Source organism: Psittacula echo, assembly GCF_963264785.1.
Source record: "Psittacula echo genome assembly, chromosome: 6".
Lineage (NCBI taxonomy): Eukaryota > Metazoa > Chordata > Aves > Psittaciformes > Psittacidae > Psittacula > Psittacula echo.
In genome coordinates this window covers 53,166,280-53,192,905 of record NC_137743.1, presented here as the reverse complement: position 1 = coordinate 53,192,905, position 26,626 = coordinate 53,166,280, and the positions used below count along the sequence as shown (strand labels likewise).

At 41.7% G+C, this 26,626-nt stretch overlaps 1 protein-coding gene across 1 annotated transcript in view; it reads left to right on the top strand.

Moving 5' to 3' along the window:
- Positions 1-422: 422 nt before the first annotated feature.
- Positions 423-26,626, top strand: part of CDHR1 (cadherin related family member 1) — a gene marked incomplete at its 3' end in the record, with an annotated part of 41,899 nt that continues 15,695 nt past the window's right edge. The window contains exons 1-12 of the mRNA XM_080621509.1: positions 423-770; positions 1,534-1,629; positions 10,359-10,504; positions 11,358-11,408; positions 12,354-12,443; positions 12,949-13,035; positions 13,644-13,760; positions 15,439-15,582; positions 18,492-18,574; positions 21,484-21,580; positions 22,448-22,651; positions 25,594-25,746. Of these exons, the coding sequence (XP_080477635.1) occupies positions 710-770; positions 1,534-1,629; positions 10,359-10,504; positions 11,358-11,408; positions 12,354-12,443; positions 12,949-13,035; positions 13,644-13,760; positions 15,439-15,582; positions 18,492-18,574; positions 21,484-21,580; positions 22,448-22,651; positions 25,594-25,746 (1,329 nt within the window). The 5' untranslated portion in view covers positions 423-709. The remainder of the gene's footprint in view (positions 771-1,533; positions 1,630-10,358; positions 10,505-11,357; positions 11,409-12,353; positions 12,444-12,948; positions 13,036-13,643; positions 13,761-15,438; positions 15,583-18,491; positions 18,575-21,483; positions 21,581-22,447; positions 22,652-25,593; positions 25,747-26,626) is intronic.

The window sequence follows — 26,626 nt, the reverse complement described above, 5'->3', positions numbered from 1 at the left end:
TTATTAACTTGGTGGTTAAACACACTTTTTAGTATGTTGGTCAAAAATTACCTGCTGAATGTAAAAGACATTTTCAGAAATTCATGCAGTTTAAGAATTAAATGATCAGGCCAGCTCTTGAAAACAGCATTTTGATTTCTGCACTTTTAGTGTGCAATTTTGTGTACTTTTTGCTATCATAAATGTGATTGTTTCCTTTAAATGAGGAACAATCACAGTTATTGTTTGTTGCTAATGTTGGATTTTCTTCCTTTGTAGTTTCTTAAGATTACCAAAGATAAAGAGGAAACTCTTTTATTTCTCAAAAATAGAGGACTGGCTTACAGAGTTAAAGACAGAGTTTAGAATGAAAATGGTTTTTTACTTTACCTTCTCTCTGACTTGTGTGCTTGGACAGCACAAATACAGTACTAAAAGCAGAACCTATGAGAGTTCATTGATTCCTCCAAATCTTGTCTCAGAAATGAGTCCCACAGCTCCCTGCAAAGTAATTGGTCTAATTAGGTAGTAGGAAGAAGCTTCTTTAAATTCCTCAGAAATTAAGACTTGTCATCCGCTTAACATCTTAGCATCTGTTACTGCCTCTTGCACATTTCTCCACTACATCAGTCAGAAGGACACTTTCCCAGACCTTTCAGAGAAAAAAACAAAACAAAACAAAAAACCCATACCTTGAAACAGAGAAGAAATTGGCACTTTCTTCAGTGGGATGAAGCATGTAAGGCATTTCACCCCCTCCTTATTTCTCAGTTTGGTGCACGTTTGTCTGGGTGAGTACAATAATCAATTTGTTAAATAAAAATGCAAGAGGATACAAGCATAACCTTAAATCCTGTATTAGTCCTTACTGATGTGGTAATGTTGTCCTGAAATATTTCTCTTGGCAACTGATCCCTGTGCAAATGTTACCCTCTGTGTTTATAATTCAGTTTCCTTTCAGACGGGCTGTTTTGAAGCTCTAACAGTCAGTCAGTAGAATGACAACTAATTTGTTGTTTCTTTTTTTTTGTTTTAACTTTGCTGTTGTCTGGCAGCAAGTAAGTAACTATTTAATTCTGGGTAATTGCTCTTGCCGTAGGCATAATTTTAAGACACAATGTGGTTAGAATACTGGGTAAGGTACTGAGGTACTGGGAAAGTTTCAGACTTACATGTGTAGAGTATGTGAGAGGTGTACAGTCACTGGAAGCTGAAAAGGTTAATTTTGCAATGAAGCTATCTGTGACTGAGATGTTTTAAAGAGACCCTGCTACTTGGTTTGTTTCTATTGGTTTTGCATTGGTTTGTTTTTTTTTCCATATGCTCTTCCTCTATTTGCTGCTGTGTGAATACTGGCACAGCAACAGGTAGATGTAATATTATTTAAAATACCTGTACAGATATAGTTCTGAAAGTCCATTGCAGCAAATATGTAAGTTACACACTCATAGTATTTCCCAAACACCTCATGTTTACTGAAAGTCAGGTAACAAAGCCAAATAACTGCCACCTACAAAATGCTTTTATTTGGCTTCTGTTTTGTTTTAATTGCAGTTCAGGCAAATTATGCCCCCTATTTCTTTGATAATGGAGCCAGAAGCACAAATGGGAACATGGCACTTCTCAGCCTTTCGGAGGACACACCTGTTGGTCAGTATTAAAATTAGTATGTTTAAATTGTGGCACTGGACCTTCTTGCTCTTTTGATTAGCAACGTATGTTTTGTTGTCAGTTGTTGTTATATGCTGTGGTCTTACATGCTTTTCTCTCAAGCTTTTAATTGGCCTGAATTTAAAATGACATGTTTGAATTGTAGCTGTAAATTAAAACACAAATTTTAGCTCCCCTTTTCTTGGTCCACCAATTTTTTCACAGCACCAGAGCACAGATATTCCTGGGGTCAGAAATAAATTAATGGGGGTAAGGAACTTCTTACCAATCTGTAGATGCTTATGAGAAGAAAGCCTAGTTGTTAGTAATTTTATCAGCCTTGGTAAAAGAAAGCTGTACATTGAAAAGTAATAGAGGCGTGATTTTCTTTGAACAGTTATCACAATTTTCATGTTTATGGTACAAATGTTATGGTAGAAAATGTTTCTGCTCGGAGTGAAAATTGCTTTGTCCAAATAACTGATATTTTCAAAAAAGGGTTTGTTTTATTGAAAATTCAAAAACTGATGCATTTTTCAGCTTTCAGCATTTTGAGGCAGGTCTGTTTATGCTTCCTTTAACTGTAGTTGCATTAAGAAAAATTCAGTAAGAACAAAAAGGCCATTTATAATCAATATTTTTCACAGAGAAAGAATAATTTCCTAACATTAAAGAAAAATTTATGCAAAATCTATTACAGTGATGAGCACTGCCTTTTCTTCAAACATTGTACTGCGGTTTGGTCTGGGATTTGCTCCTGTTTGTCTGTAGCTTTTACAGTCTAAATCAGGAGAGTGCTTAGCTATTCCAAACTGTGTACTATCTATTCTCTGCCTCATGCATAGAGGAGGGAGATGGCTGTGCAGACCGTTGCACCCAAACCCCTCCCAGGGCTTAGGCAGCCAGGGGCAGGGAGGCGCAGGTGAGAGAAGGATCCAGAGGGCACAGCCCCATCTGGAAGACCAACACTGCTGCCCTTGCCTTCCTAAACATGACCAGGGTCACTCATTGCTCTGGCAAGCAGCTACCTGGCGTTTGCTCAAAGTCTCCATTCCTGGCCCAGTGGTGTCAGTGTCAGCCAAGATCCATGCTGGGCATGCTAAAGGATGAGGAGAGGGTGACTGGGAAGCAGTGAATTCTTCTTTGCCTGCTCAACCAGAGAAGAGGAGAAGGTGGAACATAGCATAGAAGTGACACATCTAGCCAAATAACTTAAAAAGAGCTTGCTTATGATGCAGAAGGGATTTGCTAAAAGCTTGGTCAAGCTTAAGGTGGAAACCTCAGCTGCAAAAGACAGAAGCAGATCAAGGAGCTGCAGTTTTTGCTGTGTTTCTGTCTGGATTCGTGCAGAAACCACACTTGCTCAGCCCTGGCAATCCAGACAGCTCTGCTGATTGCTGGAGTAAGATTAGCTAGTGGAATCACTCATCTACTGGTGTACATAAGGCTTGTAATGCCAGATAACCACAGAATGGGACTCCAACTCAGTTTGTTTGGGGTGGTGTTTGCCAACTCCACCACTCAAACCGCATGCAGTACAAGTTGCTTGTCATCAAACTCTCATCCTCTGGTGTGGTGCCAAACTGCAGACATTTACAGAGCATCAGCCTCTTTCTGCCACTGCTGGGAGCCTCTAGCCACCTGTGTGAAGTTGAGGAGCTAAAGATGGCACAGAGCTGCAACACAGTCAGAAATGTCCTTCCTATCAAGAGCATAGCACCACATGTACTCTCGGGTGACAGCCCTCCCTGCAGCAGCAAAGTGCAGTAATTTGCCAGCACTGAGACACAGTGCATCTGCTGTGGGTCTCCAGGTACGGGAAAAAGGAGAGCATGCATGCTTCAACAGAAAAGTGTGAGGGATCAGAGCCTGGGTTACTGTTCTTCTAACTAGCCCAAGGAAGGATTATGACAAACACGTGATGGCTTTTGCATGTGCTTTTGTAACATTATCAGCCAGATTAGGTACATAGGGGTCCCTGGAGAGTTTATAATTTGGTTGCAGCAGTGGAAAAGCTCAAGCTGCTCTGTCTTCAGTGCTGCTGTGCCTCATGCCTGCTGGCTTCATCCAGAGTGTGTTTACATTGCCTGGCTTGAAATTGTATTTTGCTATATAAATGTGCTTTAAAAGACGAGTGAAGAAGCTTCTGAGTTAAAGTTCCAAAGGTGCCACCAAAAGCATTTCTCTGAGGTGAAAGCTTAGAAAGTGTTGAGCTTAGGCTTTTCCAAAGGGCCTTGAGAAACTCTTGGGAAAGGGAGATAAGACCTTACTTTTGAGAACTGCAAATGTGGTAGCTTTGCCATGCAGCTGCCAGTGCTTCTTTGGGCTAATTCCCAGAACACTGACTAAAAGCTGTGAGTATTGCAGGGTCCTCTCTCGTGAAAGTACTTTGGGAAATTCCACTGGAATATGGCTGCTTGCGATTTGCTCAGTGAAAATCGCTGTGGCTACCCGCCACCCATGTTAGCACACTCACCCCTTGAAGATGCTTTGGCAGGGATTCTTCAAGGGGAGGGCACAAATGACACCAACACTTCAGTGCTGCAGTGCTGGGTATGCATTCAGCTTTATGCAGGGTCAAAGGGTCAGTGTTCACATCAGACCACAGTCAGAGCTTCATGCCCAGAGCTCAGTGAGGGCTCACACACTGCCTGTGCTAAATGGCTACCAGGCTCACCCTTCTCTGTGGCCCCAGTGATGGATCTCACATCACAGAGGAGGCTGTTACTCTTCATCACTCTGCACCGATCTTCTCCAGAAGGAGGAGGAGATATCTGGTCCCCCATATTCATGTGCAATCTCAAGCATCCACACTCCAGCAGTCATCTTTCAGTTTGAAGAGGATGATCAGTGGCAAAACAGGGGGATTAAAACTTCCATATATTTGATTCTGGATGGCTTCACTCAGGTTTAGGTGCTGCAAATTAGGCAGGTTGCCATTAGGTCTTCACTGTGCTTACATAAAATATGGAGTCGTAGGCAGGATGCTTTTCTTGGCAGCAGCAATGCCATGGACAGCAGCTTTAATAAACCTCCAGGAGTTTTACAGTCTTTGGCCTTGCTGAGATTACAAGCAGTTGGCAAAACGGTGTGTGCTAGTTATATTCCCAGCATCTGTAGGCAAGGGACATGGAGCATTTTGAGCACTGAAAGTAGATGATGGATTCTCTTTGTGACTATAGAAAGAGAAATTGCAGCGCTGAGGCTGCACGAATGCATCAAATTCAAGAACATCACATTATCCTGCTTATATCATTCTTAACTTGACCTTCTTTTCCCTTATGCAGTTTTCCTTACTTAGAGATAGTTGTAATCTACCAAGTTACATACACTGTGACAGAAGCTATCGTAAAAAGAGCAAATACTATTTCTGTATGAAAGCTTTAAAGTGTCTGCAGATTCCCAGATCCCATTTATTGCTGCAGAGCATGAGAATCCCTGGGGTAAGAAAGGCCAGAAGAGCAGTCCTTTCCAGTGCCAGATTTAAGAAGAATGGGAAAAGTTATGAACTGAAGTAGCAGTCACAGTTTTTGTGGCTGTTTGGCAGGGTAAGTGGGTGATTTGCAAAATGTTGCCTGTGTACATTCAAAAACTACATGTGCTTGTCCTAATCAAGGTCTTAGGGCATGTGTGGGATGCTATTTCAGGTTGTTTGTTTCATCTTACCTCATTAATCCCTGTAAGCCTTCATAGTGACGACAGAGTGGAACTGAGAAGAGCTGCAAAGCCAAGGGTTTGAAGCATACTGAGAAGGCCTAAGTTCATTACTCTCTCAAAGCCCAACCATCGTCGATGCCCTGGAGATCTTTGCAATCTCATCCTTGTGGCTTTCCTTTCTTTTTTCCCCATATACATAAGTGTGCACTCCCCATCATGAAAAGCCAGTTTGCAGTGGTAGTTCTTTGATCAAAGCTACAGCTGCCAGCTACCTACCACTGCCTGAGCATTTCAGGTCCCTTCACCCTCCAAACTTCCCCTGCTGTTCCTACACACTCCTGGTCTCATTTCTTCCCATCATTCTTAGCTGGCTGTGGAGAGCCCTCTTGTCCCCTTTGGTACCCACCATTTCTATCACCCTGATCCAGCTGATTTCCCCATACTGGTGAGAATCCCTGCTAAAGTGTTTCCTAGTCCTTCCTTCAGCTCTCAGCAATCCCACTGTGGCACTCTGCCATCTCTCTGTATGTGGTTCTGTATTTCACCCTTCACAGACATAACAGCTGAACATGTAAGGAATTTTTTCTACCCACCATTTCCAGCCCTCCTTGTCACCAAGAGAATCTGAGTGACAGAATTCACACACTTTTTTTTTTTTTTATCCTCAAAAATGATAATTTCTTTCTGACTAGAAAGGACACAGGCCTGGGCGATTTATTCCAAGCTATGCTTTGAAACCTAGAGACCCACCAACATGTCACATTCAGATGGTTCCAGAAAGGTTAAAATTTTGAAGGTGCAAAAATATTCAACCTTTTGCAGAAACTAAAGTCTTCCTCCTAAAACTAGAAGCTTCCAGAATAAAGCTGTAAACCACAGCCTGCCTTCTGCACCACTGCAGCAGAGCTGACACTGCACAAGATAGAGCCCCACTGCAAAACAGAGCACTACACAGACATGCACAGATGACTCAGGTGTTACAGCAGTCACTTTTGTATTTATTCTTCTAACAGAAACTGCAGACACATCTGAAAATGTTTGTTTCTAATGTTAAATGTTTGTTTAAAAATGTTTGTTTTGTTAGAAAATCCATTTCTAACAGAAACAGATACATCTGAAAAATGCCCTCAGATGGTTTGTTTCCAGTTGGTTGCTGTGGGTGCCATGGGGACACATTGCTGTTCTGGTGGTTTGGGCCTCATGCTGAGCACTCGGTGCCATACTGTCTTGCAGCTGCAGGGCCTGTTTTGCAGCAGGCCCAAAAGCCGTGGCTTTTGGGATGCTGATCCTGGCTGTGTCTCTGTTTTGTAGGCAGCACAGTGGGCTGGGGTACAGGGAGGGAGCAGGACTCACCTGGTTGTGTGCAGGAAGCAGCGGTAGCTGGTAGTGAATGGGAAAGGAGATGTTCTTGGTGTGTGGTCCATGTCCTCCAAGAGCCTGAGCTCCCTTTTTCCTGGGGTGAGCTTGGAGTGTAAACCAGCTGTATGCAGGTTTTGTGTTAACTGTCCATCATCTTTCATGGTGGGGAAATGGGTCTTTGGCTGGGACAGGTGCAGAGCAGGCATAGAAACCTGGACAAGGTGGTATTTGCTGTGATACTGGCAGCAGAGGTGCCCTGTCCTGGGAGCCTGGCCATGGATGTCCCTCTCAGCATCTTGTTAACAGATGCAGCTGTAGTGACAAAGGACAATGGGGAACATGGCATAAGTCCAAAATGTGCTTGGCTTATTTGGCTTGGCAGGGAGGGGACTTGATTGCTGAGATGAGATGAGCAGAGATGAGAGTGTGTCTTCAGTGAGAGGACAAAACCAGCCTCCAGAGAAAAACGGAGCAAAACCAGCCTGCTGTGAATAAATTTAAGTCACAAATGAAGTAAAATGGAGCAATGGCATCATGGAACAGCCATTCATCCTCAGTGGCAGGAGCAAAGAGCAAATGATTTTTAAGATGGAATAGGAAAACAGAGTGAAAGCCTGGAATGGCTCCTGGGAAGCAGCTGTAGCAGGGAGCAGCATGCAGCAATCTGGGGCTTTTCTATCCTAGCCTGCTGTGCCATCCCTTAGGTACTCAGAGCATCCAGCTCTTCTGACCAGGGCCCTTACACAGCATTTGCTAACTCCTTGGGTAAAGATTCTTCAATTTCCTTATCTTTCTGACAGGGAGAGGCTGTTTACTTGGTCCTCACTGATAAGATTTTAGCTGTTTTTCTCATTTATTTTCTTTTCAGCAAGTGGAGACAGCACACTGAGAGGAGGTTTTTAATTGGCATTAACACTGTGCTGAGAAGCGTTCTCAGGGGTGTTAATGATACAGAGAGTACTGTGCAATTCAGAGAAAAAAAAAGAACCATAATGAGCTAGAAAAAGAAATTTTGATCCACAATCCAATTTAAAGTGCACACAAGTGTTCTGTGTTATGAAAAATGAAGAAATATAAGTTTTAGCTAGGAAGCAGACAGTCCAGTGTAAATGGATCAATGACATCCTTCATTACTTCCTCAGAAACCTCAGTAATCTGAGTCTGTATCGATATCAATGTTTCTTCTCACATTCAGCAGCGACAAAATTCCTGTTTTCCTTATAAGAAAATTCCTAGAAAATGTGGGAGAGAAAATTGTGAGATTGGAAGAAGCAGCCCAGGTTCAAACATATTCACCTCAGCTTTCATAGTCTATTCTTCTTTAGCACATGTTCTGTTCATACTACCAGGGTGGGTGGCTCAGAGCAGCCCCAGTCACAGCACTAGAGCTTGAGCCTGCTTGTTGCCCGCAGGCTCCAATAGACTCCAGATGCAGGTTGTGATGACCATCCTGTTTCTCCACTTCACATGAGCTAGAAACAGGCAAAACAGCCAGAAGTATATAAAGTGGAAGGGACAGGAAAAGTGAAGAAAAACAACAGAAAAACAGCTAAGTAATAAAAACTTATAATGGCCAAAAAAAGGCTGAAGAAAAGCACTGTATTGATAATGATGCCAGTGAAGTGCTGGCAGTCAACACCTGAATTCTCCCTTTGGCTCCAGTTGTGATATTAAGACAAAGCTTTTGAAAAACAAGAATAAATGCAGTTAGTGCTGGTGCTGCAGAACCTTGAACAGGTTGAAATTGCTGTCTGTAATGTGGACAGCTATATCAGGATGCAGGTGTCCTTTCAGGACACTATATTAGCCCAGCTTATTCCTCTCCTTGCATTTCTTTGTACTTAGTTGAGTTTCAATGAGAGAAGTGTTTCATCATACCACCCATTGTCTTTCCCTAATAATCTTGGTGGATCTCAGTTACGGATGAGTTGTTATTTTCTACTCTGTTTTGTGGGAAATATTCCAAGAAAAACATGGAAAGTATTTTGTAGTTTTGTGAACCTGTTTTGCAAATCTTGAATATTTGTTGGATGGCTGAGCCAGCTTATAACAGGGTCTGTGGTTTGAGCTCCTGTGAGCCCACTGGATTTTGCAATGTGAACGTGTTTCTGTACAAAGTCACCCAAATATTGCCCTGGTAATTATAATAAGAAAGGCTACTCATAAGTGAGCACAGATCCCACATGGCTTGGCATAATCTGTTGTTATGTAAAGGTGACAGCCATGTTTTCTAAATATCACTTCTGAAGCCTGGATGTTGCACGTCTGTTAAGCCCACTGATCTGTTTGCTTCACATTTTGCATGCCAAGGAATAAGGAAATGAGGAATGAAAGGTTGCATTGCAAAACTGAGGAAGCATTCAAAAAGCTGACCTGTCAGTGCTGTGGGCAACGACCTTAACCAACGCTTAACACAAGCTTATGGATTCAGTCAGTGAAAAACTCCACTGCCACTGCAGAGAGGGTATGAGAAAGAGGTTATGACTTTCGAGTACAGAATTAAAAATCTCGCAAACTCAGGGACAGAGTAGACTCGAGTCAAAACGGGAGTCCTCTGGGTTCCCTTTAACAGTGTTCTTCCTTCACTTTATTTTGAGTCACATGCACAAGCAAAACTCACTACTAACCACTGAGTCACTTGGCTACAGTATTTCCAGTGCGGAGAACTTAAATGTAAAGCAGAGTTTCTGTTCCAAACCTCTGCAACTTGAATATCTCAGGTAACATACACAAGGCACAGTGGATTAGAAGGAAACAATGACATTGGTTTATATTTCAGGCTTATTTAACTGATATTTGTAATGTGCTTGAAGTTTTATTTGGATGAAGATATTCATGCACAGTAAAGTGACAGGCATGTAAGTTTAAAAAAATAATTCTGATTAACCCTTCCCGTGTTTTGAAACCGTGGGTGTTGTCACTCCCCCAGGAAGCAGCACTTGTGATAAACAAAGTCAGTTTACTGGAAAAACTGGCACCAACTTCTCAAATGTCAAAAAATAGCAACAGCAATCGCTCTTTCCTCAGCCTGTGAAAGAAGTACATTGATGAGTTTGGAGAATTTATTCATTGGCATGAGCATGAGTGGATGTGTCAAGTAGAGAATTTAATGAGAGGGAGCTAATGAGAGGGAGTGAAGCAGGAAAGAAGTCTCTTGCCTTAATTAGTTCTGAAAGTAGAAAAGTCTGCAAATGTCCTTGCATCTCCTGGGCTTCAGGGCCTAGGTCCACTCCTGTGGAAGTGCTGCTTTCCATTGCCAGATCCTTTGCCTGCTACTTCACAATTTCATTGTTCCCATAGAAAATGGGAATGTGAGGGAGGGCCTCTGGTACTGCTGAGATTGTCACGCAGGCCTATAACAGCACCACTTCTGACTCACTTGGGCTGAGAGTTAATCAAGAGCTTGTCATCTATGTAAACACAATGATGTGAACAGTGTTGATCTAGGCACAGAAAGGCCCAGAAGTGAGAGCAACCAGCGCAGATAAACTTGGTTTAACCAGTAGTCTAAAAGGTGGCAATCAGGAGTATTGAACTGTCTTCTTATCCATATATCCTATCATATATATCATATATATCCATATATATGAGTAAGTGGGTTTGCTTCAGAAAAGCTTTGCCTGCTGCAATGTAGCTAAGTTCCTAAAGAACAGACCTATGAAATACTGAGTGAAGTAACCACAGCGAAACACTGTTAAATGCAAATTTTTCAGGTACTCATGTGTACACTCTTAATGGAACTGACCCAGAAGGAGATCCCGTGACGTACAGCCTGGCCTATGAAGCTGGATCAAGACGCTACTTTTCTGTTGACAAGAACCTTGGAAATGTTACACTGATTGAGGAGCTTGACAGAGAGGTAGAGTGAAAGGGCACCGCTCCCTATGTTTATGGAATGACCTTCATCTGCAGCAAGTGTCCTTGATCTGCAGCTTTGAGGGACAACACCAACTTATTTTTCCCCAAAACGTGTAATACGCTTTGTAGTTCTGAGACGTTATGCTTCACTCTTTAAGTTGGTTTTTTTTTCGGTTGACTCGTGCCACTGACATTCCTATCAAATTTTTCAACAGCTGTCTGTCCAGCTTTTTCTTAAAGAGAAGTTTACTCTTTATTCCTATCTTCTCCCAGCTTCACTCCATCAAGCGCTTAGGGATGGTTAGAGTCCCTCAGACAGGGACTCTCCTGTCATTAGGAGGAAGTAGAGGTTTGTAGTGTTCGGGGATACTTCTCTAGTTATACCATAGCCCTTCAGTCCATGTAACCATGTAGGGTAAAGATATTCCCAGCAACAGCGGCCTAAAGGCAGCCTTATTCTGGGAATACAGATACTGAACCCTTCACTTTTCCTTCACAAGGAAGGGTACACAGTTCTTGTTATATCCTTCAAAATACTGTGTACTGAAACAAAATAATTTTGAGCCAATTGTACCTTTTTATGGAGTATTTCTTGAAAAAGATGACTGATTTTCCCTAGCACTTTATAGGACAACAGGGATTCCGAGACCAACCAGTTCCTGACAGTAGCCACAGAAAATCCAAGGAGCCCCAGAGCTGAAGCCTTTGAGGGGTCTTCCTAGCCTCTGCTGTGATTGCTTTGTGGTATTAATTGTTACTTTCACCTGCCTGCTGAGACACCTTTAAATCTGCAGTCCCTTTTTCAATCAGGGCAAACACCATCTCTTTAACAAAGGAATTTTCTTGGATTACAGAAGGAAGATGAGATTGAAGTTATTGTCAGTATTTCAGATGGCCTGAGTACAGTGAGTATTTAATTATGCTGTAGTTGTAAAACTGTCTGTCTCCATATGCCTCCTCCTATTAAATTGCCTTACAGGGACTATCTCATTTTATCAGAAAACATAATCTCATTAGAGTCTTATCTTCTCTTTCAAGAGCCACTGAACTCCCAATAACTCAGCTTCTTGCTGGGATATTTGAGGATAATTACAATGTAGTGACCTGGAAGACTGACTCACTTAGTGTCCTGCAGAATTACAGCAGTTTCCCCTGAAGTTTCACTCTCAGATCAGTAGTATTCGTACCTAAGAAAGATCTCGAAGGCTCTTTGGAGAAATGCACGCCATTATAGGAACTAGCATTGGACACCCAAGAACTGACTGTCCCTCCATCTCCGCAATGTTTCTCTAGCATGACATTAAGAAGATTTGCTTAGACAAAGGTGTGTGGGGGTTTCTTGTCTGCTGCTGAATAAAGCTTCGATCACGTCTAATCTGAGGATTTATCTGAGGCATTGCGCAAACATCCAATCCTAGTTCTACTTGGCATTTTCAGTTTATGGACAGATGCTGTCACAGCCAGGATATTAGACCTGGGCTTCATCACTAGATGTGCCACAAAAGTAGGACACTTTTACTATAGGTAAGACTGGATAACTCTAGAGCCCTTCCTCATCTCACACAAAGTAACTGAGATTACTGCAACAAATTTTTGGAATGTGCCAGTGTCCTACAGCCACAACTGCCCTGGCAACCTCTGTAAATAGGAAATAGTGGGATCAAATAGTGGGAAAACAAATGGGATTTCCTGTATCTTCTTTTCTGTACTCAGTTTTGGTAGTGTAGTGCAAAGATATTCTATTACAGCATAATTTTTCATTGCCTTTGACTTTGACTTAGTAGGTATATGAACAGGTACATGTTGAAAATCAGCTTGAGTCCTAATATGCTCTTCATATTCTACTCCAGGTATCTGAAAAAGTCAGGATCCTTGTAATGGATGCTAATGATGAGAGCCCAGAATTCATCAATACACCTTACATAGTCCAGGTCCCAGAGGTTGGTGAAGTTCCTTTGCATACTGGAAGTATATATCAATGCAATGTAAAGAGGAGCTAGTATTTTTTTCAGTAAAATAACAAGGTGTGCAGGACTAACTTGCATTCTTTTGGTATAGGATTTGGGTAGATATTTAATATTCACTTCAAACTTAGGGAATAAGTCTGTATGTACTTAAATTGTGCTATTCTGTGGGTAAGCTCCAAGATGTGAGTCGCTGGGAGCTTTTAGACTTGACTTCAGAGGGAATAAGATGCGTCCTGTCTTAGCTGAATTTTTTGTCATTTTTATTCCCAAAAGTGTTTCTTCCTTCTTGTTCTTCTCCAGATTCCTCCATTTTTAATCTCTTGCCTCTTTTCCTTCTGCTTTTTGGTTCCCTCAATGCATTTATATTCTTTCTACCATCACTTTCTTTTTCTGCTTCCTTGCATGTTCATTTTTCACTTCTTCTAACTTACCTTGTTTTCCACTTCTGCGTAACTTTGATAACTCTTTCTGGTTACAGAACACTCCCTCTGGCAGCAGTATTTTGAAGACTGAGGCAGTGGACAAAGACACAGGCTCTGGAGGAAGTATCACCTACTTCTTGCAGGTAAGGTATTACCTGTACCTTCAGAAATCATCTCTCATTTACTGAGATCTCAGAAACCAGGTTAAAAAAAAAAAAAAAAAAGATTCTGAGGATTGAGACTGCTACTCTAGTCCATATAAGGCCAATTTTTTACTTTAAAGTTTTATTTGTATATTGCAAAATTCTCCAAAACACCACTCTAATGACAATAATCCATGCATGCAAACTTTCTACTTCCTTTTAGGCCAGTAGAAATTTGAAATTCTAAGGGACAAAACCTTTTTCCTTTTTCCCTTTCCCCTCATCCTTTTTTCTATTAAGCCTCCCTACCTCTTTCCACGCAATGAGCTGTGTTAGCCAAAGTTTAAGATTTCATAATGAAATACTAAAAGATTAAAAAAATCTACATTGCAGGTAACTAATTTATTCTGAATAATGATAGACCTGTGGTTGGTTCATGAATTGTTCATAAACACACAGAGGTGAAATTCATCAGATACATTATTCACCCAAGCCATATCATTATTCTAGTCTTTTCCCTTAGCAGATGAAGTTAAAGTTGAATCCCTTTGGCAGTGTTATTTCCATACCTGTAATCTCTCTCTCTTTCTTCATTTCTTTTCTTCTAGAACATCCACGCTAATAAGTTTACAATAGACCGTCACAGTGGTGTCCTGCGCATCAAAACAGGGGTCACCCTGGACTATGAGAAATCACGAACGCATTTTATTGTTGTCGTAGCCAAGGTATAAAGCTTTTATCAAACTAGAGGAGGTAGGGGGTTGTACCTGAGTAGGAGTGATTAGTTCAAATACAAGTGTGACTTAAAGGGTTGCTGAAACATGAAGCATAATACTGAGGCAGCAGGGTCACTCCCTCTGTAACATCTGGAGTTGTGGGGGGTAGCGGAGGAAAGTGAGGAGGGAAAGATGACTGCCGTGTGCTGCTGAACAACATCTGGAGGCATTTGGCACAGCGTTTCCTACATTTCACTCACGCCCCAATGCCAGAATAGCACACCCCACTGCAGAAAGTCACTTGTGCATTTTGAGACTCACCTAGAAGTGAAGGGTTGGTGTATGCAGTCCTAACTCTAAAAGGCATCAGCATTTGGTCACATAGAGGAGTTCAGGGCTCTGCTATGCGGCCCAAGGCATGGCCTTACTTCAACAAGTGCAAACCCCGGCAGGCAGGTTGTGCAGGTCACAGTCATTAGCCACAGTAAGATACAGGACATAGCTGGACCCAGTGCAGCACAAGTGACTGACTTCTCTTCTGGACACATCTGTGGACATTTTTTAATTTTACTTCTCTGCTGCCTTGTGACAGGAGCTTATTCAAATCCTGCAAATATTGCTGCACATCCCCTCTTGCCACTGTCATTCTCAGCAGTGCTGTGCCTGTGGCTCCGCTGAGGATTCATAACAGGCATTAAAAGTTTATGGATTCTGAAGTAAAGTCTCTCAGGATCCTGTGGGGACCTGTCACACAGACAGACCTGCAGGGGTGGAAAAAGGATGATTTTGCTATTACTTAGGGGGACTTTGAGTTCCTTATATTTTATGAAAAATGTACAGATCTTTCTATGTATTTATTTAGCTAGGGTTCTTTTGGGGAGAAGTAACAAAATTTGGCTTAAATACTGCCTTTGGGGCAGGAAGGAGGGTTAAAAAATAGTACATATTTTCAAAAAAATGGAAATTTTAGAACTGGCACAGCAGACATGCTGAACAAGTCACACTTTTATACAGCAGCATGACTACTGACCTCCAGCCGGTGCTCTGAGACTGAGGGTGTTAAAAGCTTCTGAAATTGCAACTCATCTTTCTAATTGGCTCTGTGTACCAGTAGCAGTGTTGATTGTAGTCAAGCCCCCAGAGACTGTTTATACACTTTGGCTATCTAACAGTTCTTGGCTGCACAGCTCCTCCGTGCTTTCACTTTATCAAGTAGGAGGCCCTAGGAGACTTTGATCATGTGCACTATTTAATTTCCCTCTAGAAATGCATTAGCTTGCTACTGTGCATTGCCTTGTGTTTATGACAAGGCTATATGTGGCATGAAAAGCTGTATACCTTAGCCACTAACTTTTTGCATCAGTTTCTAACATTCTTTTTTCTCTGCAAAACAATCCCCTTGCATTTCCTGTCCCCTGTATTGTTGATAAAAGATCATGTAGGACTGCATATATTGGCACAACCATTTTTAATATAAGAAATTACTTCTGAGACGCTGCAGGCTGTCTTCCTTATCAGAGAGGGAGCAGACAAATGGAAAAGAGAAGGGAATAGAGCAGCAGAGATTAATCTGTTTATTGAAAGAGCGAAGGGATTCCTGGCACTGGGCTTCTGAAGGCTCATGAGGTGCATGCAGCTGATTTGCAGACGTTTCAGCAGAGGGATCTGGTCCTGACTTCTCTTCTAGGACGGTGGTGGGAAGCTCCGGGGAGACAACAAAGTCTTTTCAGCCACAACAACAGTTACTGTCAACGTGGAGGACGTTCAGGACACTCCTCCCATGTTCATCGGGACTCCCTACTATGGATATGTTTATGAGGATACACTCGCAGTAAGTGCTGGGTTTTGCCTGTAAGAGAACAAATGCAATCTGTCACATCTCAGTGATAATGGCCCTATGGTTTCTAGCACAGGCTTTATTGGAAACTGGGACCTAAACTCTGGCTTGACTCCTAGGTGCAATGAGATGACCAAATCTCAGACTTTTTCTTATTTATATTCATTGCAAATTTGCCATGAAAGTCTTTCTGTTGCTGTTATGAAAATAAAAAAGAATTTTTCCCATTTGTGTTGGTCTAAGCCCAGACAGTGACTAAGAGCTCTTCCATAGCTGAGACCTTGGCTGAAGGCTTAAACAGATTGCTAGCTACCTCACCCAAACACATCATGCTAGCAGCTTTTGTGTGTTTGTGTGCTGTGTGGTTTCACAGTGCTTTTATTTAATAGTTGATCAATCTGGTACCAAGAGCTGTTTGTGCAAGGTGTGGTGAGAATTTGTGCCCAAATGCTCTAGACTCTTTCTGCTGTCCCACGGACATAACCTGAGGAGAAGCAATCCTGACACCCCCAGAACGCAGGATGCTTTCTGCTCAGTGATGGCTAGACAGGCAGAACGGACCAGGAAGTCCTCCCAGGCCTAAAACCCAGCAGATGATCAAGCAAGGGGACATACTTAGGAAAACTACCCACAAGCAGGGGCACTGCATCTGTTGTCATGTGTCTGCTGATTAAGGTATCACTTTGTATCTGTCAGGGACACAGAATCCAAGGAGTACACTGAGATCCTGGTTGTGCCATCACCTCAGAAACGCCTAATAGCAGATTTACTTGAAAAAAATCATAGCAAATAATTTATTATATCCACCATGGTGCTTTCAGTCACATATTCTTGAAGCTGCAAACTAATGTATTTTCTTTATATATAAGCAATGGCATGATATTGTGTATGGATCAGCTTTCACCCTGATACAGAAGATTTAGCTAAAATTTTCTTTATACATAGGATGAGAAATGGTATGTACTAATGAAATTACCCAACATTAGACTATCGCTCTCTTTGGCAGTGTGATTGCATATTGTTCAACTGATCTCTCTTTGAGTTTAGGGAAAGATGGTGTCTTTATTTTCTGCCCAGAACTCCGATGTACACTGTAGCCCTTGTATGACTGTATATTGTAGTTCAGTGCTTGGGCTGTTACATATCAGCAGGGCAGAGAAATAATGCTTGTGTATTTTGCAGATGTTTGTAATGAATGATATTATGTATATTGATTTATTCTGCATAGTTAGGTATAGATCTTGAAATAACTATCAGGTGCATACAGGAGTTAGTGTTTACTATGGAAATGGGAGTCAATAAATGTTAATTACATCCAGCTTGAGCTCATAAGTTACACCATTATGATATTATAATGATGGAAGCACAAATCAGTCCTTCCCAGTGTGAGTTTTGCTATTAGAATGAAGTCCACAGAGAGAGAGGCACTAGCTGATTTTAGTATTATTTGCATATTTGGTGTTAATTTTGTAAACTTGCTTTGTTTCTCCTTGGTGGAGTTGTCAGGATTTATAAGTACTCAGTCACTTTCAAAGGGACTGCACTGCATTTTGCTCAGTGGGCAGATTTTATTGCAGCTTCCAGCATAAATGATAATATATACAGTTCTGTATTTCCAGTTGCTCTAACAGAGACTCGCTCTTGTTTGAAAAATTCACACAACGGGTGCCATGAAAATGTTGCCGTTTGTGATTAACTGACAGTTACTTCAGTGTTCCCTGGTTTTACAGCCCCAAAAAGTAGAACTTCAGTTGAGAGCCCTAAATTACACAGCTCATTGCCACTTGGGTTAGCATTTTAATGCTGACAGTCGTCATTGCTCTGAACTGATAGGAGTAGTCACATGAGCAAATGGTCTCCAGTACACAAGTACATACGGCCCATGGCCATGTTACCTGCACAGAAAGAAAGACAGTGAAAGTTTAAGGACAGTTAAATCATAATTTTCATCACAATTTTATGCCCTAAATGTTCTGTAGGCCAAGTTGCTTTATGATCTCTGTTTGCTTTTGCAGACCTTAATTAGTTCAGATGACTCCTCAGTAGCTGCCTGTGCCTCAGCACAGTGTGCAGCCATGGGTCACACAGCTACACCAGGAGCCTACAACAGCAGCGTCCAGAGGGCATCTTGGTAGTGACCCAAACTAAACCTTGAGTCTCAGACTGGTTACACTAAAGCCTCTGTCCAAGTCTGTGGCTTAAAGTAGGTGTCCCTGGCCATGGCTTCCAACTGCTCCTGTGCCCAGCCAACCCCTGCGGCTGAGGCACTGTGGCCGCAGAGAGTCTGCAGCTTTTTCACATCCATGCTGTTGGCGCTGCACAGCAGCAGACACTGAGCAGCCCATGGGGAGCAGTGGAGTGCTCCTGCTGGTCCTCTGGTGCTCACCAAAAGCTGAGTTGGAAAAAAGGACAAGAGGAGTGGGTACTGAGCAAACAGGCACTGGTCTCTTGGAAGGCATATTGGCATGCCCTGAGGCTGCCCCGTCCCTCCTGGGATTGCTCTGCCATCCCTGTAGGCAGTGGCATGGTGCTGGCAGCAGGCTGACAAGGGCAGGTTGCACAGCAGGTCCATAGCAGCAAGCGGGGGCATCCTCACTTTGTCTGGAGGTACAGTCCATGGGTGACATCACTGGAAACAACTAAAACTACTGATGTAGGAACAACAGAGTTGGTCCAAGGAGTAGTATTCAGCTCCTGCCCTGCAAAGCCATGCACTGATTTTTCTGGGTGGTAGTAAATTGTCTTTGCTGTGTTCCCCATGCAGCACAAGCAAAAGTACCTAGTCTGCCCCTACATCTCATTGCAGAAGGACTTACAGAAGTGTTCAATTTATTAATATGCAGTTGCAATTTCATTGCTCTTTGATCTCATCACACAGACTGTGATTTCCCATTACTTCCCAGGGCTCTGAAGTCCTTACTGTTGTTGCTCTTGATGGAGACAGAGGAAAACCTAACAGTATTCATTACAACATTGTAAATGGTGAGTAGACTTGTCTTTTATGAAATCTGAAGGGCAGTTGAAACCAGACGTGACATTAAATTAGAATGGGATATGCTAGAGTTTAATGAAGTTGAGACAGACTTTCATGAAATAATGTCAGGTACCTCAGACAACTCCTTCTACCAGAGAACAGCCAACATACAATCCACTAAGTTTCAGTTTTCCACTCCACAGAACTACAGTTGGAGCTGGTAATGCTGGTGATTTATTAGGCATCAGTAGCTTGCTTGTCATTTCAGAAAGCATAAAGGGAGATGAATTCATTGCTGCTGAGCATCTCTATAATCTGGGAGGCAAGAGAATGCATTGGGTGATGCAGACATGGTATCTAGAGGGATATTTTTATTAATATTGTGATTAAAGTAGTTAAATGGTAAAACCTATGAATTCTTGGAAGAAATTATAAGTGAAGAGACACTGGCTGTACACTGCATTGGAAGAAAGTAGATGTTATCTGAAGATTAATGATGTTCGTTAGCTATTCTAAGGGTGTCTGTCACACGTCTTTTAATAGCGTAAATGTGAGACTTAGCTGAATTGATAATGACTTAGCTGAATTGATAATGACTTAGCTGAATTGATGAGTTATTAGCTAGTGAAGTCAACAACTTAGCTCAGCTGAACTCCAGGATACAACTTCTTTATTTTTGTCTGGTTCTCTCTTCTTCCAAAACAAGACTTCCATGGCAACTGGGCACCCCAACTCCCAGGTGTGAGAGATCCCAAAATTTCATAAGAGAAACCTGAGATTTAGTTGCAGAGCTATGCAGCAAGTTCTTCACTGTCTTACGTGATCTAAAAATCAAGGTCTAGAGAGAACAGAGAGGGTTGCAATGAAGTTTTGCCTTGATGCGGGATGGGATCCCTGCTGAGGTTCCTTCTCCTCAATGCAAGGGAATGGAAAAAAGAGTATAGGTAAATGAAGGTAGAAACATTGAGGAAAAAAAGATAATAGATTGAAAATGAGAAAAGATAAAAAGAAAGGTGAAGAATGAGGAGTAAAACCAAATAAGTGGGATAAAAACATATTAGACAAGGGAGAAATTGAGTAAGGAGAATAAGCAAAGTCAGAGGAACCAGGGAAAATGTCAAAGGGAAATAGGGTTAATGAGGAAAGGTATTAGATTTCCAAAGAAAATAGAGAAGGACCGAAAAGGTGATATGGGATAAAAAAGGTAAATTATTAGGAAAGAGTGGAAAATGAAGATGGAGGCAGATGACAGATAAGTAGCATAAAATATAATGAAGAGCAGTCTTTCCTTATGCACATTAACAGGGTTTTGTTAGCATGAAATGGAAGAGAGGGGAAGAGTATATGCTTTTAGTGTGTAGAAAGCTGAAGAAATAAAGAACAGCCGATCTGCCCCTGCACTTCAGATTGAAGCACTGCATTATGTGTGACAAACCATTATCCTAATACCTGCAGGCTGGGTTATCAAAGGGTGAGAAAATGCTAACAGCAAATAGGAAATTTATTCTTTATCAGCATTTTTTATCTGGGGAGTGTGGGATAATTTTAGAAAATACTCCAGTCCTCTGAACATGCTGTATGAAGGAACACACATAATGCTACACACTTAGAGTTACCAATTTTGTTGTGATAACTAGGCAATAACATGAAGTATGGTGGTTTGAAACCACTATTGACTTAAGCTTCTTCTCAATTAGGCTGTACTTTCCAGGCCAATGTATCTTAATAATTGACCGTTGTATAAGTCGATATCTGTTCAATGTTGTATCTAGTGTACTTTAATGAAGTTGCAGTTATTGCAGGTATTAGCAAAATGGTATACTATCAGATGGTTTAAAAATCAGCACTGGAATTGAGTTAGAGGAAAAGAAAAATTACTGGGCTTTCAGGTCATCATCCTTTATTTCTGAAGGCTTGATTCCCTTAATTATAAGGGTTTTCCTCTCTTACTTTCAGTGGTAGGCTCTTCCACAAAGTGTATGCTGCAATCAGTACTATATGTGAGGTAGCATGTACTGGTGTCCATAGCGCCTCAGCAGAGCAGGGCAGAGCCCCCTGAGCTGTTGGCTGGTACTGTCCCTGGGCATGATGGAGAGATGGATGCAGACATGCTGCCTCTCCACAAGCTAACATTTGCTTCAGCACAAATTCACCAGGTCTGAAGGGATTGCAGCCATGTAACTGATCTTCTCTTCAGATCAACAGAAGTTAGGTCAGTGGTAGCAATGTCAGCCAGCAGCCCTGTCCTGTCTGTGTCATACTCTGCCTCGATGCAAAAACACTGGGGTTTGCCCCATATTCTCAAAAATCCCTTTTTATTTAGGACAGCCTTGCAAGAGGCTGAGAGCTTTTTTAACAACTGAATATCTAAAGGCAGAAGATGCTTCTCCAGAAATGCTGTCTGCAGAAAGAGTGACTATGTCTCCTTCAGACAGATTGTCAGACTTTTAACCTTAGCTGATATTAATGAGAAAGATGTTCTTGTTTCTCATAGACTTAATTATCCATTTGCTAAATACAATGAGGAATGTCTATTTTTGTCTAAACCAGCATATAAAGAAGACAGTATAATAGAAATGAATACCAAATTTGCATGCCTGGATACTGAGGCTTGCAGGGAACCTGACCAGGATGGGAAAGAGGAAAGTGAGGGCAGCTTTCCACAGGGCCAGAGATCCACTGAGCCATTCCTAGGGGAGGAAACCCTTTTTGGCCCTTACTTGTATTTTCATCTCACTGTGACTGGCATAGAAGTGCTTCATTTCTGAAAAGCGGCTCCAAATCTACTAATACAGATGGACAGAGATATTGGCAAAGATATGGTGAATGAAATGTATGGTTAGCTGCTAAAGCTTGCTAATGCTTGCTCTTTAAAAGAAGTGTCACATGTAACTAGAGTATCTTGGTTTTATTGAAGGAAGTGAAGGTTCCTTTGAAATGGACAACACAACTGGAGCCATTTCTGTTATAAAAAGCCCAAATCAGCTCAAGAAAGAAGTGTATGAACTAAAAGTTCAGGTATGTTCTGTAGCCACTTGAAGTTTCTTGGTCTTAAATGCCATGAGTAGGCATGATTGTCTAAAACAGCTCAATTTAGCTGACTTTACCTGTTTTAGAAACTACCTCCCATATTTGAGAAGAGTGCTAGATAGTATAAATCCAAGCAAACTGGTTTTGTTCCTTGGAATATTTCATGTCTCAAATTACTTCTTTCAAATCAAGTCATCTTGTCCTAATTTCGTCTCTGAATTTAGAGAAATAACAACCTTTACAGGAACTGATCCTTCAGTTCAGAAAAATGCCAACTAGGTTTGCGTGTCTGTCCAAAATATATCCAGTTTAAGTTAATCTCACCTAGACAGCAAAACAGAATTGGAAATGACAGACTAAATCTCAGAAAAAAAAAGTGTGTAATTTTTCTTCTTCAAATATTTGTCTAAATACCTCAAGTACAGTTTTTCTCACAGAGTTTTCAAGGCTGCAGTCCTTGCAGCAATGTGAAAATCAGCTACCTGTGGTACCACAGCAAATTTAAAGGTTGTCTTCTATTTTGTTAACACTTTAGGCAAACAATTACTTTGTCTCTATTAGATTACCTATATTGTCTTTAGAGAACTGTTTTCAACTAAGTGAGTTACTAAGCTCACAAAATGAGGAAGAGAATTTTTTCGCTGGGGCTTTATTTGGACTAATTTATTACTATAATCTTGTTGTAATCATCATAAACTTCAGTGTGAAATGGACTGAGATTTCTAGAGAAATATACGGCTGTGAATATTCATACAAATTAGAGCGTTAGGGTGATTTGTACATGCAGATAATACCAGAACATGAAAGTGATGAAAGAGAGTACACCACCCTTATTCTCTCTCCTGCCTGCTGCAGGCATCAGAAGTTGGTCAGGAAGGTGACATCTCAGCGTACACTTTTGCCATGGTGACTATTCGGGTGGTCGACCTTAACAACCATCCACCAACGTTCTATGGAGAAAATGGTCCTCAGAACAAATTTGAACTGACCATGTATGAGCATCCCCCGGAGGGTGAAATCTTGAGGGGATTGAAGATTACAGTCAATGATTCGGATCAGGTAAATGGAAATCAATTGGACTTTTAGTATTCTTGCCCTATTTTCCCAAAGAGTAGAAAGAGCTGTCAGATAAGGAAATATCCTTTTAGGAACTCAACTATTTCACCTGCATTCCCCCAAAGCCTAGGACAAACAAAGTAGTTGTAGGGTCCATTACCACAGAGAATTTGGACCCAGAAGTATACTTAATCTGTCATATTACTCTTACGTTGAGAAGGGTGGTCCTAAACGTGCAGCCCATTTCTTGCAGCAGCTGAAGTTGAACAGTCCTTATGAACTTCCCCAAACTTCTAGTTACATTCAGTTGTTATCAGTGTAATGTCTGAGAATGTAATCCGATCTGCAATTTACTTAGACTTTCCAATCATTTTAGTAATTGCACCTCAAGTACAATTTCTGCCTGTATCTTCTAAGCCCCTGATGGAGACAATATAGACCATACTCTTATACTTGTTTTATTAGAATATGTTATCCTTTGACTTTTACATTACAGCCAGAGTCTGCAGTGCATGCATTGATAAATCATTCCCAATGGAGTGATATTTATAGGTAATCTTATGAATTATGCCAACTGAAAAAGACTATATCTAACCAGATAAAGGAAAGAAGACTTCATCCATCTCAGCCTGCTATTTAACTGACCTGTGATGCCCATAGATACTATGGTGATGGTTGCTATAGGGATTCCTAAGCTAAATACTGTATGAATGGCATCCATCTGAGTTAGCCAGAAGTTAGGTAGTGACAAGAGCGGAGTTTAATGCATCTGAGAAACTAGTGGAAAGAGTGCTCTTATATAACTGTGCTCGGTATTGTACTGTTTTGACTGTATTGTACTCTATCAAACTCACTAGCTTCTTCCCCCTCCCCGCTGCTGCTCTGCAGCAAGCAGACAAATGACTGCTTTCAGAGCAGTTCTACGTCTATCTTGCTATTGTCACATGGGATGTTGCTGCAGAAAGAAAGAAACAAAACCCATCTCTTCTATTTAGAGACAACATAGATATGTATCATATGTAGGCTGAAAAAACATTTAGGCTGCAAGTTAGACTACAAAATAAGCAGAAAGCATTGCTAGATACACTGTATAGATTTCTCAAGAAGCTTCCTAATACTGTTAAAACATCACTCTAGGTTGGGTTGGTTTTCTTTTAAGGCATAGAATGCAAATTTTTCATTTCTGAACAAGTGAGCTATATAGAGAAGAAAGTTAAACATAAGCCTGCTTCTGTCACAGTCATTAGTGACTCTTTCTTTTGGGGGAGTGGCTGAAACAGGTGAGGAGGAGGAAGCTGTGGGCAAGGTCTGCTTTAGGCCTACAGTTTGATGAAAATTCTATCTTTACCTACATTATACAGAATTTCCTTTCTCAGCCCTCTTTACCCAACAGACACAGCTTAGGGGCTCTGTGCTATTATGCCTTCGGTCATTCCTGTGTCCCATGACTGGCTGCTTGGAGACATGCAGCAGCATGGCCTGCTTTGGGAAGATCTGGGTTCAGGGGACTTCACTGTCAGAAATCACTCAGCTGCTGGGGGGAGGCAGTTCTCTTCCTCCCTGCCCCATGCCACTGTCCCTTCAGTCACGTACACTCTGAAGGGCAGAGGACTTTGTGTTGTCAGACAGAACACTTTCCCTATCAGCACTATTTTCCACAGTCCAGCAGCTCTGGCTTTCTGGTTTTTTTGCTTTACTACCCAGCAAAAGAGAACCTGTTATCATCTTTGTAGCTGCAGAGCTTTATATGACCAAGCAACACAAACCACTGAGTTTGGATCCAAGGTCATTCTGTTTCCCTTGGGGGACTACTGCTGAACACTTTTCCTCTTGACATGAGCTAGGGTTGCAGCAAAAACTGTTCATAACAAGCCCTCCGGAGATACAGCTGAAAGTAGAGTTATCCTGTTTAAAAGTTATTATTAGAAATTCTTCCTCTCAAGATTCGTGCTAGGGAGAGAACATCGTACCAGTCAGGTGGTGAATCTGGTTGGTTTGTCACAGTGTAAAGATGACATCGTTTGAGAAATTGATGTACCCAGAGGGTTGGTAAAGTGGATTCAGCTCATTTTCCCACCTTCCCTGTAAGACAGAAATATACGAATGGCCATTGCATCTTTTCTCTTCCATGCTCCAGTTTGATGTAAGAGAATTGGTTTGGCCAACTGGCTCTGCCTCACTCTTCCCAACTCACACACAACTGGGGGTAACCTTTTAGATACTGCTGCTTTCCATGTCCTCTCTGGCTAGAAAGTTTATAATGGGATTTGGCTTCTCACTTCACCTGGATCTGTCAAATGCATGTCAGATTTTATTCTGCACAAGTGGAGCTCCTATGTCCAAGTGTATCAACTTCCAAAAGGTCTAATGGCTGTAACTCTGGGCTGGTTTAACCCAGTCAATGCAAACCATAGCATGCCACCTCTGTTTGGAAATTGCACATCTTTGTGGTTCTTCATCATCATCCCAGGCTGTGAGCTCTTAGCACACAGGCTGAGTGTTTGAGGTGTCTGTTGTCCTGACAGGCAATTCAGTTGTCTTTCCTTGGCAGGAACCAGGAGAAGGCAGGACTTGCCCGCCGATGTGCACATGATGTCAACCCTGTCACCTGCAGTAGCTCACAGTGTGAGGCACAAAACCCCAGGCCGCTTGCCACAAGATCCCTCTCTTAGCCAGTCCTGCTGCAGGGTTTTTCCATTCTGACTGAAAGAATAACCAGGCTTGTCAATCTAGTTTAAGAAAAGCTGTGTCCATTTTGTGACCAGGGCTGGAGGGATTATATAACTAAGCTTCTTCGCAGTCTCTTGCCCAGGGGATGGAGAGCAGAGGGTTCTAAGCAGTAAGACTCATTCTGATATTATACAGTGAGAAGAAACAGAGCCAGTCTAGGCTGCAAGAAATGCATCATTCACTGAAAACAATGCTGTATCTGCTTTTATTCACAGGGAGCCAATGCTAAATTCAACCTCCGTCTTGTTGGACCTGGTGGCATCTTCCGAGTGGTTCCTCAAACAGTCCTGAATGAGGCTCAGGTTACAATAATAGTGGAAAATTCTGTTGCTATTGACTATGAGAAATTCAAGGTGTTAACTTTCAAGGTACTTCCACTTTCCAGGTCCTCTCATCCTGTGTATATCATATGTATATGATGGCTTATGTATCTGATGGGATTTAGCTTCTTAATCCACCCAGAGCTGTCTGATGCATTGTCAGTGACATTATATTCCACGTAAGGGAAACTCATTTCAGCCTCTGGTTCATCAGCTTCCAAAGGTTTAATGGATGCATATGTGAACTAATTTAGTCTAGTCAGTGAGAAATGTTGAGTATTATCTCTTTGTGGAGACTGCACATGTTAGTGGCTCTGAGTAATTCTAGACTGAACCCTGAGGGTGTTATTTCTGCTCTTAAAAAGATGAATGCACAGGATGAAATCCTATTTCTTTGGGGCCAGAACTTTACCCACTTGGTCCTAAGTAATTTGGTTCATGATCATGCTTTTGAATGTTGGCAGGCTGAACATTCCAGCCAACTGAAAAATAATTACCAAAAATTGCTGACTTTGTCAGAGTGTATCTGTCTATATGGCATTTTGCAGTCTGACCTGAATCTACCTCATCCGTGCTCTAACCTAGACATACAAGAACCAGCTTTGATCCTAAAGGTGGACCTTTGCATTATCACCTTCCCCAGTGAATTCATTGACTCATCAACAATATAACTAAGCAGTCTGGTTTTGTTTCAGGCACCTGTGAACACGAGGATATATGGCTCAGTTCTGACTGGAAAGAATGGCATAGACAATCCCTGAAATCATTAAAACAAAAATGCCCACACTATCTACCAGAGTATTAACATATGCTAGTTTTGACTTTGTGAAAAATGGTGGGGTTTGCACAGCCCAGAAGCCAACTTCTTGGATTTTTTTTCTCACCCTTGCTACATGGTTTGCTTTGTGTCCTTACTGAGTTCCACTGC